The sequence below is a fragment of the Sphaerodactylus townsendi genome, linkage group LG05 (assembly GCF_021028975.2).
Source record: "Sphaerodactylus townsendi isolate TG3544 linkage group LG05, MPM_Stown_v2.3, whole genome shotgun sequence".
In the NCBI taxonomy this organism is placed as follows: domain Eukaryota; kingdom Metazoa; phylum Chordata; class Lepidosauria; order Squamata; family Sphaerodactylidae; genus Sphaerodactylus; species Sphaerodactylus townsendi.
In genome coordinates, this window is record NC_059429.1 from 6758292 (window position 1) to 6777800 (window position 19509).

At 52.8% G+C, this 19509-nt stretch overlaps 1 protein-coding gene across 1 annotated transcript; it reads left to right on the forward strand.

The window, feature by feature from the left end:
* Positions 1–272: 272 nt before the first annotated feature.
* On the forward strand, positions 273–13614 carry LOC125432769 (BTB/POZ domain-containing protein 2-like). The gene is made up of 5 exons (XM_048496675.1): positions 273–363; positions 8461–8653; positions 10075–10162; positions 10678–10824; positions 12579–13614. The coding sequence occupies exons 1-5, from the start codon at positions 273–275 to the stop codon at positions 12738–12740; spliced, it is 681 nt and encodes a 226-aa protein (XP_048352632.1). The 3' UTR covers positions 12741–13614.
* The last annotated feature ends 5895 nt before the right edge of the window (positions 13615–19509 follow it).

Genomic DNA, 19509 nt, shown 5'->3' on the forward strand with positions numbered 1-19509 from the left:
TTAAAGGGAAAGCATTGCTGAATGCTGGCAGGGGCTGATGGGAATTGCAGTCCATGAACATCTGGAGCATCATAGGTTGGCCACCCCTGCTGAGGAGGCTGCCTTGGCTGGCCCTAGAATGGCAGCGGCGGGGGTGTCTGGACTGGTGAGCCTGCAGCAGAAGTCGGGGGTTGTCATAGGGGGGCTTATTAGGCCCATGAGCCAGCTGAACCAACCCCCTGCTTCACTCCCAATCTGGCCTGGGGAAGGTAGCTCGGCAGGCCGGATCAGGGATGTCTCAGCTGGCTCACAGGCCTGATAAAGCCCCCTCAGGGTGCCAGATAGAGCCTCCGTGCTGCATGTTTGGCACCCCTGGTTTCAGAAGTGAGTGGATAAATCAGTGACGGTGAACCTTTTTGAAACCGAGTGCCCAAATTGCAACCCCAAACCCACTTATTTTTCACAAAGTGCCAACACGACAATTTAACCTGAATACTGAGGTTTTAGTTTAGAAAAAAAGGTTGGCTCCAAGGCGTGCGTTACTCGGGAGTAAGCTTGGTGAAGCAACCATGCAATGCGGGGATAGGGCGGCATAAAAATCTAAATAATAAATAAATAAAAATAAACAAAACTCTGCCAACGGGTGAATCACGACCTTAGGAGGGTTTACTCAGAAGCAAGCCCCATTGCCAGCAACCGAGCTTACTGCCAGGTTAAAGATCACACTTTAATTCTTCGCATGAAAATCAGCGGGGTTTAACAGCGCTTAACAGGGTTACCTACACTGCTTCCCCAAAACTAGGTCTTAGGTTTAATGCTAATAATTGAGCCCAGCAGCCCAGGCCAGCCTAGATGGTGGGGGTGGGGGCGACTCTGTTTGCGTGTGCCCACAGAGAGAAGAAGAAGAAGAAGAGTTTGGATTTATATCCCCCCTTTCTCTCCTGCAGGAGACTCAAAGGGGCTTACAATCTCCTTGCCCTTCCCCCCTCACAACAAACCCCCTGTGAGGTAGGTGGGGCTGAGAGAGCTCCGAGAAGCTGTGACTAGCCCAAGGTCACCCAGCTGGCGTGTGTGGGAGTGTACAGGCTAATCTGAATTCCCCAGAGAAGCCTCCACAGCTCAGGCGGCAGAGCCGGGAATCAAACCGGGTTCCTCCAGATTAGATACACGAGCTCTTAACCTCCTACGCCACTGCTTCTCCTCTGAGTGTCACCTCTGGCACCCGTGCCATAGGTTCGCTACCACTGGGATAAATGATAGTCATGAGTTTAGGAAATCCAGTCGTCTGATGTTAACAGTGCCCCCCCCCCCCCGGGGGTGACTGAAGAACAGCACACTCCTATCTAGGATGGTTGTCCTCTTCCAAAGAGAAGGACATGGAGTGATGAGCAAGGTAGGGCCACCCACCTAAACAGCCAGGGCAGCCGAATCAGCCCCAGCGGTCCGTGGGATAATTGATGTTGCAGCCAGATGGCCCTCAGATGTTTGACCGTCGGTGTGTTTTCAAGGTGGCGACGGAGCAGCCGCCGCCTTGTGCGGAGGCTCTCCTGTGATTTAGCGAATTTCTCCCCTTGTTCAACCATTGGAGCGGTCTGTGCTGCTAAAGATAAGGCAGAAGCTCTTCGCATGTTACCGGTTAATTTGCGATGTTAACAATATTGCATCTAGTAACAGGATAGGTCACTGGTTCCCTAAGCCTCCATGAATAGCACTGACTCCTCTTCCTTGGGCATCAGTCACCAGTGCAAAAAACACAACAAGCCAACTATGTTTTCCATTTTACCTTGGACTTCTACCTCTCGAAATAACCATTCTTGGAATAAGATTCTATCAGGTATATTGAAGGTGTCTTTAGAACAGTGATGGGGAACCCAGGCACGGGTGCCAGAGGTGGCACTCGGAGCTCCTCTCTGTGGGCACGCTGCACATAGAGTTCGGGTCATGTGGGGGGTGGAAAATCACACACACACACCCCCGCCCCACACACACACATCTGTGGCTGGCTCTGGGGCCATTGGAGCACAACGTGCGCAGGAGGACCGCAGTGAGCAGGGAGGACTCGGCTGGCGGGCCTGGTGCTCTGTGCTCTATATGGCTGCTGCTGCCCTCGTGGGGTGGGGCAGAAGAGGCAGAGATGCTAGAGAGGTGCAGAGCGGTGCGCATGGGACCTGCTGGGAGGCTAGAGTAGGGCTGGCCCCTGCTCGAGCAGGTGGGGTGGAGGAAGAGGGAGGCAACCATTTTTTTCTAAACGAAAACCTCAGCTTTCAGGTTAAATTTCCAGGCTGGCACTTCTATGAGCAACAAGTGGGGTTTGGGTTGCAATTTGGGCACGCGGTCTCAAAAAGATTTGCCATCACTGCTTTAGAATATGACATTCCAGAGGGATTGATTTATTTTTTCTTGGTAAAATCTCCTGCCCCTACCTGCAGGTTATTATAAGCATGTTGGAAATCTTCATATACCAGAGATTACGTAAATAAAAGAGGCTTCCCACGCAGCAAAGATTCTAGCAGAAATGAACTCCACGCCATATTGAGGGTTGACATTGAGCAATATGATTTCCCTTGCTGTTTGTGAGCCTTCGCTTAACAAACGCATTCTGACCTGGATGGGCTCCAGGCTGGCGTGATCGCGATCACATCTTGGCAGCTCATCAGAACCAGCCATGATTACTATTTGGATCAGCCGGGGGTGGGGGCGGGGGGGGCTCGAAGGGAGACCTTTGCATCTGTTACACAGAAGCTTGCAACGGCGGACCACCTCTTCTTTATCTCTTGCCTTGAAGACCCCACAGCAGGGTGGTGGGGAGCCTACCGATGGAGCTCCAGATGTTCATGGACTACATCTCCCATCAGCCCCCGCCAGCATGGCCAACTGGGGCTGGATAGGGAATTGCAGTCCATGCACATCTGGACCACCATAGGTTGGAAACCCCTGCCCCCAAAGCCTCATCCAAATCTCAAGTCACAGGGCCAACTGCTGGCAGGGGCTGATGGGGAATTGTAGTCCATGCACATCTGGAGCAATCTCATAGGTTGGCCACCTCTGCCCCTAGAGCCCGATCCAACCAAGTCACATGGCCAACTGCTGGCAGGGCTGATGGGAATTGTAGTCCATGCACATCTGGAGCACCATAGGTTGGCTACACTCCCTGCCTCTAGGTGGGCACCATTGGAAACAGGATAACATCAGCCCCTGCCAGAACAGCCAATTGGCCATGCTGGCAGGGGCTGATGGGAATTGTAGTCCACAAACATCTGGAGGGCCATAGTTGCCCACCCCTGCCCTAGAGCCTGATCCAACCAAGTCACATGGCCAACTGCTGGCAGGGGCTGATGGGAATTGTAGTCCATGCACATCTGGAGCACCATAGGTTGGCCACCCCTGCCCCTAGAGCCTGATCCAACCAAGACACATGGCCAACTGCTGGCAGGGGCTGATGGGAATTGTAGTCCATGAACATCTGGAGCACCATAGGTTGGCCACGCCTGCCCTACTGGGCTGTTGTGGGCTAACTGGGACTTGGTGGCACGCTTTTCTCATCCTCAAACTCCACTCACCCCTTTCCTCCAGTACCATTTCTCAGCCAGCAGCAGCCAAACAGATGTAGCTTGGACTAGATGTGGCTTGGACCTGTTGACCCAAGAATGGTTCTGATTTCATTTGGGGCTTTTGAGCAAGAAGTGGAGCACGCAGTCATTATTCGTTGATGTTGAAATGCTGTTCTGTTTACTGTTGGCTGTTCCCATCTGGGTTTCTAGAAAGAATCTTCTGGCAATTAGTTTCTCTTTCCAACCCTGGAGAGAGGCGTAATTTCTGCATCTTAATGTATGACAGGCATTGTGCATGGCCATACCCTGGGGACAGGGGCAAATACCTCCAGACTGCCAGGAAAGGGAGATGTTGTCTGATGGAAGCGAAGCTATCTTTCAGGCAGTCACTGGCCTATTGTCCACAAGGTGTCCCCTGCTAATAGGGGCTAATGTCCATCGGCCACGAAATTCCTTGCACAGACCTATTTCTTGGAGCCCTGCTTTCACTTTCCATTCTCTCCACAGCGAAAGCAACACCACTTTTAGCACCACTTTTAATTTGTTTTGCCCCCCAGAGCAGGTAGATTCTGCCAGGGAGCAGAGCTTTGCCCTGGACCTCTGCTTCCACCCCCCCAGCCAGGCTTCTCACTCCCTCAGGCCTCTTTGCATGCCTCCCCCCCCCACGCTGCTGGCTCCTTCCTGCTTCTCCTAGTGCACATATCGAGAGATTGGTATCTCGATATAAATAAACAGAGAGGGTTTTTTTGCAAGGAACTGAACAAGCAGGGCATCTTTTTTGGGCTCCATTATGCCTCCCCTGTTCTTGCTTCCGCCATCTCCCAATGATTGGGAGGGCTTTTAAAACTATATTTCTGACAAGACTCCATTTTAAAACAAGCCTCTCCTCTTGCATCAAAGCATGGCAGCAGCAGCAGTGTGTGTGTGTGTGTGTGTGTGTGGAGGAGAGAAATATCAGCTCCAGTGTTGAGACTTCCAGATGTGATGAGATCTGTGCCTTCAAGGAGGTAAGAGAACAGGGAGAAACCAGCGGTCTAGCAGAGTTCAGCAGAAAAGCTGGGCTGCCGGCTGCCTCCTTGTATATAAGCAGAGAAATGTGAGGAGAGCCCACTGCAGCCCGCCAAGCAGCTAAGAGGCCTGAGGTAAGTGTTCCATCTATAATGGGCCTTTGTTCTCCAAATGACTGCCAAGATGAGCATGAACAGAGGTGGGATGAATCAAAAAGAGTTGGGGGCAAGTCAGCCTGTCTTCACGGGTTGCTGGGCCACTTCTGCAGGAGAATTGGTCTCTTTCAGAACAATTGCTGATGTGAGAAGTTCCCCTCAAATAGAAAACTAGCAGCCCAGTGATCTGTGGGAGGTGACAGACTCTTTTCTCCCTGTGGAGCCAGCTTTCTACTCTCTACAGGGTTTCTTTGTTAGCATGAAGGACCACTTAAAGCTGGAATTCCAGCAGATGACAATCCACCCTCTTATGTTGCTGTCTTAAGGGTTCAAACTGGACCGAGTTCATGCGAAGTTGATTGTATTCCTCGCTCGCGGATTATATTTCGTTTCTGGCAACTGTGAGTGGTTTCCGTCAAAGAAGGAAGATTCCCACAACGCTTTTGAGGGCCTTTCAGGTGCTTGGGAAACGCTTTGGATGGAGGGAAGCACAATGCTTGCCATTCACCTCTCTTTTTCCCATGTGCTTGATATTTGGTGCCACTTGGCGGCTTATCGCCCCATTTAAAAAATGCATTCCCTTAAACAAAATGAATCGGCCGGGTCCTTTGTCGCGACGCAGGCAGCACGAGAGTCACCTAGCAGCGGACACAGGCTTTCAAGCAGTGCTGCTGACCAGATCTCTTGTCGATACCTCTGTGTCTGTGTTTCTCTCTTGTAGCTGTTCGCTCTTGGGGCTAATATTTCCCAGGACAGGGTTTGAAGAACTGCTCTCAGTGCTCCTTGGCAGCCTCCCCCCCCTTGTGTGCAGCTAGGAGGACCCGCTGACAGCCCCAGTGCAAGCTAGCTGTCAGGAACTGGTGGATTATGGACACCATTAAATGAGAGACGCCGCAGGACGCCTGACCAGGCAGGCAGGAAGGGGCGGCCATCTTGACTTTCTCTGCTTTAGGGGGTGTTCTGATGGAATCTTCAGAGACCTCTGTTGCCGCATTGTCCTTTTGCTACCTTCTCACCTAACAAAAGTGGAGCTTTTGGATGGTGAGAGCCCAGGGGTGGCCAACCTAGGGCGCTCCAGAAGTTCATGGACTACTACTCCTATCAGCCCCTTGACAGCAGGGCCAATTGGGAATTGTCGCTCATGAACATCTGGAGCGCCCTAGGTTGGCCACCCCTGGCCTATACCTGTATGTTTGAGACAAAAGCCATGCTGCTTCCACTGCTGTGCGCAGCAGTGGCGTAGGAGGTTAAGAGCTAGTGTACTCTAATCTGGAGGAACCGGGTTTGATTCCCAGCTCTGCCGTCTGAGCTGTGGAGGCTTATCTGGTGAACTAGATTAGCTTGTGCACTCCCTCACACGCCAGCTGGGTGACCTTGGGCTAGTCACAGCTTCTCAGAGCTCTCTCAGCCCCACCCACCTCACAGGGTGTGAGGGGGGAAGGGCAAGGCGCTTGTAAGCCCCTTTGAGTCTCCTACAGGAAAGAAAGGGGGGATATAAATCCAAACTCCTCCTCCTCCTCCTCCTCCTCCTTCTTCTTCCTATTGCTGCAATGCTGAAGAAACGCTTGCACCTGTATTTGCCAGCCTGAGCACTGAGGTGATAGCGATGCCACCCCTCGCCGAGGCATGCGGGGAGGGCACACAGGAGGGCTTTCTCTGTGATTGCCCCCAGGCTCTGGAACAGTCCCCCCTTGTAAATGTATGAGTTTAGGTCCGTGGTGGCGAACCTTTGGCACTCCAGATGTTATGGACTACAATTCCCATCATCCCCTGCCAGCATGGCCAATTGGCCATGCTGGCAGGGACTGATGGGAATTGTAGTCCATAACATCTGGAGTGCCAAAGGTTTGCCACCACTGGTTTAGGTGCATGGTGAAGACCTTTCTCCCTGGAATCCCCCCCCCCACCGCTGCTGGAGAGTGGGTTGGGGTTAATTTTTATGCTGGATTCATTTTATACTATTTTTATTGTTTTGTTTCAATTGTTACAATTGTTATGATGTTTTTATTGCGATTTTTAAATTGTTTTTAACATGTTAGCAGCCTTTTTAGTTTGGAACGGGCCGGCGTATAAATATCTTAATCTATAATTGGCTAAGGCAGGGGTCTGCAACCTGCGGCCCTCCAGATGTTCATGGACTACAATTCCCATCAGCCCCTGCCAGCATGGCCAATTGGCCAAGCTGGCAGAGGTTGATGGGATTTGTTGTCCATGAACATCTGGAGAGCCGCAGGTTGCAGAGCCCTGGGCTAAGGGTTCGAACATCCAACAATGAATCCTTAGCTAGCCTGGCAAAGCAGGGGATGCTGCCCCTGGGTAAGCCCTGTGTGTCCTCCATGTTCATTGGCCCACACTCCGCCCAAGCCCTCCCAAACGAAGCTGCCGCTGCCTTGGATCCCAGCCCAAGCCGCTGTGATCCCCCTCCTCCACCCCCCGCAAATGGCAGGCCAGGCTCTGGATCAGTGGGCATGAAGCTGTCGCTGCTCTGGAGCCCGGCCCCAAATGCCCTGATCCCACCCCTTCCCCAAACAGCACACTGGGTTCTGGGCCAATGGGCAGAAAGGTGCTACTGCCGGGGAGCCCTCTACAAGGCACCTACCAAAACACCCTCCCCTCCACCTAGACAAGAGCCCTCCTGCTTCCCACCCTGCACAACCCCTTCCCCCCCACCCTCCTGTAACAACACACAGTCCCATTCGCCCCCCTCCCCGTTCCCCCACCGTGCAAACAGCCCCAAGCTCCCCTCCCCTCCGCCTGGATTCCCCTCCACACCCACTTTCAACTCTGGCACCCTAAGGTGAGTCCAGCTGGGCCTGCGGTGGAGGCTGGTGCGGGGGCATACTTCTGGCCGGGGGGGGGGGGGCAGGGGGCAGGGATCCCCGACCGACCCTCCTGTCCCTTTCTAAAGCTCATTTTATTGTACACTGAAATGGCCTTTAGTGCAAATTTACAAATAAATAAATGCTGTTGTGGTGTGAAGCTAGTTTGATGCAGCGCCCTGGTGTCAAATTCCTCTCCGCTTCTGAACCAGCCTGTAGTTCCAGCAAGGGTGAGATCCTTAGAAGAGACCCACGACCAGTTTGTAACTCTCCCCCCGTGAAGTTCTGGTCGCCACATCTCAAAAAGGATATCGAAGAGATAGAAAAAGGGCAGAGAAGGGCAACGAGGATGATTGAGGGACTGGAGCACCTTCCTTATGAGGAGAGGCTGCAGCGCTTGGGACTCTTTAGTTTGGAGAGGAGACGTCTGAGGGGGGATATGATTGAAGTCTATAAAATTATGCATGGGGTAGAAAATGTTGACACAGAGACATTTTCCTCTCTTTCTCACAATACTGGAACCAGGGGGCATTCATTGAAAATGCTGGGGGGAAGAATTAGGACTAATAAAAGGAAACACTTCTTCACGCAACGTGTGTTTGGTGTTTGGAATATGCTGCCACAGGAGGTGGTGATGGCCACTCACCTGGATAGCTTTAAAAGGGGCTTGGACAGATTTATGGAGGAGAAGTCGATCTATGGCTACCAATCTTGATCCTCTTTGATCTGAGATTGCAAATGACTTAACAGACCAGGTGCTCAGGAGCAGCAGCAGCAGCAGAAGGCCACTGCTTTCACATCCTGCAGGTGAGCTCCCAAAGGCACCTGGTGGGCCACTGCGAGTAGCAGAGAGCTGGACTAGATGGACTCTGGTCTGATCCAGCTGGCTAGTTCTTATGTTCTTCTTAAGCGCGCTTAGTCAACAGCGGCCTCTCTCCCTCTCTCCAGGGCCGGCTCAGTCAGGGATCCTCACCGACCGCGAGGTGGTCAGCCTCTTCCTCCACTTCACCGTCAACCCCAAGCCGCGGGTGGAGTTCATCGACAGGCCGCGCTGCTGCTTGAGGGGAAAGGAGTGCAGCATCAGCCGCTTCCAGCAGGTGGAGAGCCGCTGGGGGTACAGCGGGACCAGCGACCGCATCAGGTTGGTTTCCTGCACTGAGCTGCTTGTTTAATCGTGTTACTTATTTGCTTTAGCTTATTTATGTCCCCCCTTTCTCCCGACGGGGACCCGAAGAGGCCCACGTCATCCCCCTCTCCTCTGTTTTATCCTCACAACAACCCCGTGAGATCGGTTATGTGCTGAGAGTGCGCAGTTGGCTGAACATCTGCCAGTGAGTTTCCGTGGCTGGGTGGGGATCGGAACCCGGCTCTCTCAGATCCTGGCAATGGCATATCTGCCAGAGGGACATGAAGGGTCGGCGCCCCCATTGGGTCACGTGGGGGGCGCCTGGCAGGCCCCGGGCCAGGAGCCTGCCACGGGCAGCCCCTCGGCCCCGCCCCGCCAGGCTGCCCGGGACCGCAGGGGGAAAGGTATGGTGGCGGAGGGGTGTGTGTGCCCGGAGCAGGTGTTGCCCCAGGTGCCATTTTCACCCGGTTCGCCTCTGGATCCTGGCCCGACGTAAGTGCTGCGCCCTCTAAAGCTTTGCTGATCTTTGCCGTAGGGAGCCCCGAGCGCTCAGAATCTGAGAAGAGAACAGGAAGTGGCCGGTTCAGATAGAATCTGGATTGCTATAGTATAGACCAGTGATGGCGAACCTTTTCGAGACCGAGTGCCCAAACTGCAACCCAAAACCCACTTATTTATCGCAAAGTGCCAACCCGGCAATTTAATCTGAATACTGAGGTTTTAGTTAAGAAAAAATGGTTGGCTCTGAGGCGTGCGTTACTCGGGAGTAAGGTTGGTGGTAGTTGTTGGCTTTGCTTTGAAGCAACCATGCAACTCTTCCAATGGGTGAATCACGACACTAGGAGGGTTTACTCAGAAGCAAGCCCCATTGCCAGCAACCGAGCTTACTTCCAGTTAAAGATTGCGCTTTAGTTCAATGCATGAAAATCAGTGGGGTTTAACAGCGCTTAACAGGGTTACCTACACTGCTTCCCCAAAACTAGGTCTTAGCTTTAATGCTAATAATCGAGCCCAGCGACCCAGGCCAGCCTAGATGTGGGGGGGGGGGGGGGGCACTCTGCACGTGCCAACAGAGAGGGCTCTGAGTGCCACCTCTGGCACCCTTGCCATAGGTTCGCCAGCACTGAGATAGAATCTAGATCGCTATAGTATAGACTTTAGCTGCCCTGGCATAGAGGGCCTTCACTGACCTCAGAAGCACGGCAGGGGCAGCCCTGGTGGATAATTGGATGGGAGGCCACCGGGAATGGCCGTGGCAAACCAGCTCTGTTAGCCTCTTGCCTCGGAAACTCTCGAAGGGGCCGCCATAGGTTGGCTGCGACTTGAGGGCCCTTTTCGCACGAAGGCTTTGGCTCACTCGGACATCCGGTAGCTTCTGTTTCTTGCTTGCCCTTGTGTTGACGCCACCCTTTCCTGTCTCTCTCACAACCCACCAGGTTTTCTGTGAACAAGAGGATATTTATAGTTGGGTTTGGGCTCTATGGATCAATACACGGCCCGACAGATTATCAAGTAAACATACAGGTAGGATACCTCCTTGGCTTTGTGCTTGCAGTGGCTTTTCCTAAACGAAGCATGCAGTTCTTGGGGGATTTGGAGGGGGGAGGGGGATGAGATGGGCAGGTTGCAGAACGGGAGGCGGTAACGTAGGAGCGGCACGCTCAACTCCCCCCTCCCCCCCCAGCTCTTATAGTTGCATGTACAGTCTGGAGCACTCATGTCACCTGGCTTTGTTTACTTCTTCCTGCGAGTGAAGAGGTTGCAAACGTGTTTAAGCCCTGAAAGCGGGGCTAGTTTTGTGAAGACGGCTGCTCACCTGTCTCAGCTTGTTGCGGTGCTCCTAGTCGAGGGACCGCAGGAGGAAGAGGGAATCTTCCCTTTCGACACTTCCTTTTCCGAGCGCCGTGCAGGGCACCCCTTTGCATGCTGCAGAAGAGCACGGCTTCAGCATGGCCCGTGTGAGGGGGACGCTTGGAGTTTGTGGGCTGTGAAGGACCGGCCTGCTTGAAGCTAAGGGTGGCTCCTCCCTCCCCTTTCAGATCATCCACACCGACAGCAACACGATATTGGGCCAGAACGACACCGGCTTCAGCTGTGACGGGTCCTCCAACACGTTCCGGGTCATGTTTAAGGAGCCAGTGGAAATCCTGCCCACTGTCAGCTACACGGCCTGCGCGACTCTGAAGGTGCTCTGGGCAGGGACTTCTTCTGCCCTTTTAGGGACGGGGTGCAGGTGGAGCACTTTTTCCAAACACCTCTCCAGACTACGTATTGTCGAAGGCTTTCACGGCCGGAATCACTGGGGTGCTGTGTGGTTTAAGGGCTGTAGGGCCGTGTTCTAGCAGCATTCTCTCCTGATGTTTAGCCTGCATCTGTGGCTGGCATCTTCAGAGGATCTGATAGTAGGAAAGGAAAGCAAGTGGAGTATATATACAGTGAAGTCAAAAGGTGAGGCCATCTGAATAGAAGTAGCTTGGCATATGAGTAACAATGAAGTCTGTAGCATGTGAGTCACAATGAAGATAGCAAGGTCAATAGGTTACTTCTATGCATTCACCTATTGACCTTGCTATCTTCATTGTGCCTCACATGCTACAGACTTCATTGTTACTCATATGCCAAGCTACTTCTATTCAGATGGCCTCACCTATTGACCTCACAGTATATATACTCCACTTGCTTTCCTTTCCTACATCAGATCCTCTGAAGATGCCAGCCACAGATGCAGGCGAAACGTCAGGAGAGAATGCTGCTAGAACACGGCCATGCAGCCCAGAAACCACACAGCACCTCTCCAGACTTCTGGAGGTGTATTGGGGGGGGGGGCGCCCCCCATTGACCCTCGGCGCCCTCCATTGGATCACATGGGGGGGCGCCTGGCGGGCCCCGGGCCAGGAGCCTGCCACCAGGCTGCCTGGGACCGCGGCGGGGAAGGTATGGTGGCAGAGGGGGGTGAGGCTTGATTAATGCCGCCCACCATGTCCTGGAGGGTAGCTCTCCCCAAGTCTTACAGGCAGCTTAAATGATGTGTTTATCACACACGCCCAGTGGCCCGCCACGTGCCCGACTATGTACTGCTCAGGTCTGGCCAGGAGCCCATTGCTAAAGTCAGGTTGGATTTGTGACAGCTATTCTGACCCTCGACGTGGGGCAAGTCTCTGCAGCCCTTTAGCAAGAGCGAGTGGGACTCTTTAGTTTGGAGAGGAGACGGCTGAGGGGGGAGATGATTGAAGTCTATAAAATTATGCATGGGGTAGAAAATGTTGACAGAGAAATTTTTCTCTTTCTCACAATACTAGAACCAGGGGGCATCCATTGAAAATGCTGGGGGGAAGAATTAGGACTAATAAAAGGAAACACTTCTTCACGCAACGTGTGATTGGTGTTTGGAATATGCTGCCACAGGAGCTGGTGATGGCCACTAACCTGGATAGCTTTAAAAAGGGCTTGGACAGATTTATGGAGGAGAAGTCGATTTATGGCTACCAATCTTGATCCTCTTTGATCTGAGATTGCAAATGCCTTAGCAGACCAGGTGCTCGGGAGCAGCAGCAGCAGCAGGCCATTGCTTTCACAACCTGCACGTGAGCTCCCAAAGGTACCTGGTGGGCCACTGCGAGTAGCAGAGAGTTGGACTAGATGGACTCTGGTCTGATCCAGCTGGCTTGTTCTTATGTTCTTATGGGGGTGGGGTGGGTGGGCAGCATGCCCAGTCAGGGTGTCGGAGCCCTGGGTTCAAGTACCCAGTGTATTCCCCCAGGGGACAGCTGGGCTGAATGTATCTCCCAGCATTGTTGTGAGAATAAAATGGTGGAGGGGGTGATCCACATATGCCGCCTTCGGCTGTTTGTAGGGAGTTAATGCTCAGCCCTAATTAGGAGGGAAAAGGCAACAGCTTGATTTGTGACCGTCCACTCTCTGTATGTGACCCTGACTGCAGGGCCCAGATTCCCACTACGGAACGAAAGGCCTGCGCAAAGTGATCCACGAGTCACCGACGACCGGCGTCAAGACCTGCTTCACCTTTTGTTACGCCGCTGGGAACAACAACGGCACCTCGGTGGAGGACGGACAGATCCCGGAGATCATCTTCTATACATAGTGCTGCTGCCGGCAGAGTCAAGCGATGGACCAGGCGCTGCTCTTCCGCTGCTGCCCTTCCCATGTCTTTCCAAGCTAAAAAAAAACCCCCCAACAACACTAAACCACCAGCTCACGTTCCACGCTGCTAACTGGAAGTACGCTCGCCTGAGATAGTGACTTCGTGGATGGCCGTGGCTAGGCATGCCACATATTTGGGGGGGGGGGAGGGAGGGGGGAATGGCCTTGCTCACCAGGGACATGTTGACTGCTCCTTCCTGCCAGGTCAGCAGAGGCTAGCAGCTCCCCGTTTTTCCTGGTAATCTAACTTGACGAATTCTTTCACTGTAATGAATGTAGCAGCTTTCACATCCGGTCATGCTTGTGATGGCGGCACAGTTGTTTTTAGCAAATCTATCCCACCAGGTGGGGTGGCGACAGCAGGCGAAAGGGTTCGGAGCGTGGCCTGATGGGGTTTCCCACAATGCACCTGCGGGCAGCAGGGTCGGAGCAGGTCACTTCCCCCTGGAAACGTTCCACCCGCTACCTCGTGTGGAAAAGGAATTCCCTGAGCGACAGAAGCTGCGTTTCAAGACAATCCTAGACACGGAAATGATGGTACAAAACTGTCTCGCTCGTCTGGATTTAGCGGAAGGCAAAGCTGGTAAATTAGCTTCGACAACTTTTGCTGCCTCGATTGTCCCCCCCCCCCCCCCCCCCCACGAGGAACAGGTTTGCTGAACGTGCAGATGGGAAGCAAAGTCCCTCCTAAGAAGCCTGGGTCAAAAAGCGATCCGCAAACCGGCTACCATCAACCGCTTCCACATTGTGGCAAAAAGCGCCTGAATGTTTCTGCTGTTAATCCAGTGCAACTTAACAATGCATTCTACTCTCCCGTTGTTTCTTCGGTCTCATTTTCTGTGCAAACCTAGCAAAGCCACAACAGTGGCTGATTTTGTGTGTGTGTGTGTGTGTGTGTGTGTGTGAGAGAGAGAGAGAGAGAGAGAAGGAACTGGTAAGGAGCTAGGTGTCGAAGTGAGAAAGCTCTGCTGCAAAGATTCTAATTTCTGAGTGGAGGTCGTAGTGTGGTTTGGAAACTCCGTAACTGAAAAGTTTTTTTTTCCAGTGTCACCAACAGAGCAGAATTCCGTGGAGGGGGAAGAGCACTCCCCCCCCCCCCCGAAGATAAGCCACAAGAAGCTCTGTGGGCATTTCTCTCCCTGAAGTCGTCTGGCTGTAGACAGCCTTGCCCAGTGGCTGCAGGAAAGGGTTCGTTATTTGACCGCTTCCCACTCCAAACCTGCAGCTCGTGTGCTGAATCTTCCTTCATTAGGAAGAAGAAGGGGGCGGGGTTAGTGAGTTTCATGCACAACATCTGGTGGGTGATGCTTTCATGAATGGGTCACTCCAGATGGGTGGAGAACGAGTACTCTGTGAGGAAGGCCAACTGAGGAAGGCCAGGTATGTTCCCAAGGGCGGCGTTTCCCTCTGTAATTAGATAGCCTGCTCTCATCAGATCTTGGAAGCTAAGCCAGGGATCTGCAACCTGCGGCTCTCCAGATGTTCATCGACTACAATGGCCACGCGGGCAGGGGCTGATGGGAATTGTAGTCCATGGACATATGGAGAGCCACAGGTTGCAGACTCTAGCTAAGCAGTGTCAGCCTCCCTCCCCAAGGAAGACTAAGGTTGTTGAGCAGAACCACGCAGTGGCAAACTGTCCCTGACTGTCTCTCACCTTAAAAACCTCGAGGGGCGGGGAGTGCGCCATGACTGATGGCTCTTTGAGAGTTGGCCCGCCTTACAATTATTCCCCGACTCCTTGGTGATCTGAAGTCAAGCCCTGCGCTTCGGTTTCCAAACACCCGCTGCCCCACTTATTAAGCAACCAAGGATCCCTCCCCTCGTGCAACAAAACCCTCCCCACATTAATGGTGTGAATGTGACCTCCCAATCCTAAGCTTCCACCCAGAAACTTTCTGCAGCCCCTTCCAATATGGTTTAAGGACCACTAGGGCAGGACTGAGCAGCTCCATCAGCCCCTGCCAGCATGGGCAATTGACAGGGGCTGATGGGAACTGTAGTCCATAACATCTGGAGTGCCAAAGGTTCGCCACTGCTGCAATAGTAACTCGTCTTGCTCGACTCCCCGCATTGTGTGCGTGGCCGCTTCCGGGTTTAAAGAGTGGTGGGGGTGTTGTTTATATCCTGGCCAGTCCAAGTTATGGGTCCATCCTTCTCAATGGGCAGCTGTGTCGCGGGGCAAAGTGTTACCCCCCCCCCACTTGATTTTGCAACACAGAGGCGGCTCTTCTTTGGGAGAAGAGTCCATCAGTCTGTGTTGGCTTCAGCACTTCGGTTTCCTCCCCCTCCTCTGTACATAGCATCATTTCCCTGTATATAAGTGACAGTAAATCAGCAGCTGGGATCCAAGCAAAAGTCTGCTGCAGTTTGGGCTTCCTTTGGATCTCTGGCCCTGAACAGCTGGCTGGACCGCTCTTCTGGGGGAGCCCCTTGCATTTAGGAAAACAGCAGCTTCCCGAGACGGAGGCATGGCGCACATCTGCAAATAGCTGGTCCCAAGAAAAGCCCCCCCCCCCCCACTAATGGCGAAAGGTTCCCTCAGAGCCAAAACTGTACACGCTGCTTGTGCTATATAACAGACTCAATAAAGGTATTCCTCTGCTGTAGCTGGTCTTTGCCACTCTCTCTGTACATAGAAAACCAATAAAGGCAGCTCCGTTGTCTTTAGTCAGATGTCTTTTGTGACAGCAGCACGAGGGATTCCCGGCAACTTCTGGATCGGGCTGCCTTGGAGACTTTGGGGCAGCTGTTTTGCAGAGCGGGTTGCTTAGGAGCAGCAGTGGTGTAGGAGGTTAAGAGCTCGTGTATCTAATCGGGAGGAACCGGGTTTGATTCCCCACTCTGCTGCCTGAGCTGTGGAGGCTTATCTGGGGAATTCAGATTAGCCTGTGCACTCCCACACACGCCAGCTGGGTGACCTTGGGCTAGTCACAGCTTCTCGGAGCTCTCTCAGCCTCACCTACCTCACAGGGTGTTTGTTGTGAGGGGGGAAGGGCAAGGAGATTGTAAGCCCCTTTGAGTCTCCTGCAGGAGAGAAAGGGGGGATATAAATCAAAACGCTTCTTCTTCTTAGGGATGTCCAACTTTGATGCCCCAGATGTTCACAGACTACAATTCCCATCAGCCAATTAGCCATGCTGGCAGGGATTGATGGGAATCATAGTCCATGAACATCTCGGGCGCCAGAGTTGGACCCCTCTGGGTAGCTGCTCTTCCGCAGACTCCGTCACTGTAAGCCTCACTCTGGGGGGCTGTTAACAACTTCTTTGAGGTGAGGAAACTTATTTTCGGAATTTACAAACAAAAGCACCACAAGAACGAGGCAGAAAGCACAAAACCTCACCCGGAAAGGATGAACGTATCAACGTTACCGTGCCGGGGTCTGCAACCTGCGGCTCTCCAATGGGCCATGCTGGCAGGGGCTGATGAGAATTGTAGTCCATGAACATCTGGAGAGCCGCAGGTAGCAGGGCCCCGAATCTCCTATAAAACCGGATGCCTTTTTCTCTCCCGTCCGCTTAAATGTTCTGCCCCTCAGAGGGCAATAATCGGCCAGATACTTTGGCGGTTGGGGCAGCGGGTGCGGGGGGGAGAGAGATACCCGTGCATGAAGACTGACATGGCACCACCGGGAACGTGTCTCTTATTGAAAGCACCAGAGACCAAATGTATTAAACTAAAACACCTTTAATCCCAATCCGAACATTTTTTTTTAAAAAAAGAAACAAAACAAGTGGGGGTGGGGGGAGAGACCACTTATGCATAGCCCTCAACTTGCTAAAACCAGAGTTTTTTCTTCTAGTGGATCGATCAAGATCCTGAACTCGGGAGGGAAGGCGAGGCTGGGATTGAGTCAGCGTGCCGACTTCTGCATTGACTAAACCGCATGGATGATGTACTCTTCCCCCCACCCCCCATCCCAAGGAAGCTGGTCCATGATAGCTGTTGCTCTGGAACAAATGGCACCCCCCCCCCAAATCCCTCTGTGGCTGCACCTCTATTAAGTTTGGCATTGGAGGATTTCAGCTCATACCGCGGAGACCCGCCGTTCCGGCTCCTAAACTCTGCCTCTCTTTCTACCCAGTCCCAAAGCACGTGTCATCGCACTGACCCAAGCACACAGAGACATCATAGCAGGAGTATTTTAAAGTTTTTTTTTTTTAATTTTTGGCTTTTCCAGGTTTTTTTTTTCCTCCCAACCTTTTTGATTTATTTTTTTTAAAAAGCCCCTCTAACGTCTGTGCCTCCAAGGAAGCTGCAGAGAAACTTCAGACGCTGTTTGACCTGGGTGTACTTCTTTTGTGTTTTGTTTTAAAGCAGGAACTAAAACTCACAATACCAAACTCTGGCTCTTTCTGCTTTGGCGCTAGGAAGGGCACAAAATCCTTGTTTGCTAGTCAGGCTCGAGTTACCTGTTTTCTCTGACGAAAAAAGAAATAGAGACGCATAACTTTTATCTGTGTAAGACAAGCTTCGACATTTCAATGCAGTTCAGAGCGAGCCAGATTTTTTTTTGGGGGGGGGAGGGGAGTTGGCTAAGAGACTTAACACCTCTTCCCACCCTCCCCACCTCTGATTTACCCTTGTTTGCATTTCTCTCAAGCTTTCCAATTACACCTGATGTTGAAAAAGAGACCACCCACCCAATCATGCACCCGCACACGTATTTTAAACTTCTCTCCTTTTTTAAACACACCTCGCTGGGGTGCGGAACGTTAATTTGAATTCTGCCCAGCACAACGTTTAAGGCCGTGTGCGTCGTTTTGCGCTGCTGAGAAAACGGAAAACATTGCACGTACCAAGGTAAGCCTATTTGCACACGTCCTGGGGAACCCGCTGCCGAGAAGCAGGGGTCGTCTACGGCCCCCCCCCCTTTCCAAACGCGCCCCAGTCTCGGTTCTTTTTGAGCACAGCTGAGGCACTGTTAAAAAAAGACGCCAACCTGACTGAGCTGACCCCCTGAACGGCGTTCCAAAATGGACATGGAAGAGAAAAGCGGAAGAGGGCACAACCATCCGGAAAGCAGTGTCAAGCACAAGGATGTCTGTATTTACCCCAGGAAAGTTTTCCAGATAGCCTGATTCATACCTCTGACCAAGAGCTGCCAGGGGCTGATGGGAATTGTAGTCCATGAACATCTGGAGAGCCGCAGGTTGCAGACCCCTGATCCAAAACAAGCGGCAGATATTTTACCGTGGTGGGGAGGGCTTGCGTATCACACAAGCTCCAGTCGCGGTTATTGCAAAAAATGAAAAGGGGTGTGTGTGTTCCTGCTGCTATACAAATACAAGACTAGGAGTGGAACTGGGCAACTGGAAAGGCCAAGGTGTGAATCTGGCTAGAACCTGGAGTGAAGGACAGCTAAGTGAAAAGGGGGCGGGCGGAGAGACTGTCCCATGAAGGTGAAAAGCTCCAGGAACAAGAAAGAGACCCAAGCCGCTGCCGTTTCATTCGGCAGAAACCAATGTGCTCCCCTGCGGATACTCCCCCCCCCCCACCTCACCCCGGCAGGTGATTTCCCACGTGACATCACTGTGATGTGAAGGGGGGGGGTCACGCCACTCTGGAAGCCCACAGGGCTGCCTCCCCCCCACTCCCAATCCCTTTGTATAAAAATATATTTCTCTATAAAGAAGCAACGTTGCTCCCCGTCGTCGTAATTCGTGGGCAGCCAACACCCTTGGTGGCTTGTAGGGGCTCTGGTCCTCGGGGAGGGGCCCTGGTCCTTGAGGGATTAGGGAGGAAGTGGGAACGGGTGCGCACGAAGATGGGCATCGGGTCGGCAAAGCGCCAAGTGTCGGTTGTGGCCAGGGTGCGGGGCTTGCCCTCTGTTGCCCAGGACGTGCCTCCCCATACGGGATAAATGCACAGCGATACCACGGACTGGTGTCCAACACGCTCCAAACGGCCCCTGTCCCCAACGATCTTCCTTGGACGTCCCCAAATTTTCAACCACAAGGCAAAGAATTAACCTGACTCCAAGCTTTCTCTTCCCCACACGGCAAAATTGTATGCTGTTCTAGAAGTCCAGAATCACAGGAAACCTTTCCTTCCTTAGCTCAGAGAAAGAGGAGCCTGCATGTTGTTAGCATCTCAACAGTGGACTCAATGCCAACGTTGGTGGAGGGCAGGAGAAGGAAGAAAAAGAATGTGTCTTTTTTTAAAAACAGGGACAGTGTGTAAAGCACTGGGGGCAGACTTGTCTTGCATCCACGTATTCAACAGCAGCCCCTCGTTCCTTCTGCAAGGAGACGCTCGTGTGTCAACTACTTCCCAGACAGGAGACTTTGCAAACCTTGTGGCAAGAAAACGTGAAGTGGCCGGGCTAGATCTCTCCTTGCAAGATGTGGAACGACTGTGTGGCTTGCTGCTGTCCAACTGGATTTCGGTCAGCCCTTCTCTGCCTAATTCCCAAAACTGTTCACTGTGCTTGTACAGGGGGCCTGGAGCCCAGCAGTTCTGGGGCCTCCCGGCCACGCCTGGGGGCGGAGGCGGGGGTCACTACCTCCTTTCACCTTTTTCATCTCCCACCCTGGGCTGGGGGGAGGGGGGGGCCCGCTGTCGTCAAACAAAAACGATTGCTCGGCTTCATGACTAAGATGTCACTTGTATTAAGCAATAAAAGTGCATTGGAGAAACTAAACTAAACGAAGCGTCAGCGAAATAGCCACGCCCCGCTTCCCCGTTCAAGAGGGACCCGACGACGC

What these genes read in the sequence shown, in the direction of transcription:
- LOC125432769 (XM_048496675.1), top strand. Translation starts at nt 273, where the DNA reads ATGTCTCAGCTGGCTCACAGGCCTGATAAAGCCCCCTCAGGGTGCCAG. An exon ending in GGGACCAGCGACCGCATCAG is followed by an intron (nt 8,654 to 10,074) that starts GTTGGTTTCCTG and finishes ACAACCCACCAG; the next exon opens with GTTTTCTGTGAACAAGAGGA. An exon ending in CGGCCTGCGCGACTCTGAAG is followed by an intron (nt 10,825 to 12,578) that starts GTGCTCTGGGCA and finishes CCCTGACTGCAG; the next exon opens with GGCCCAGATTCCCACTACGG.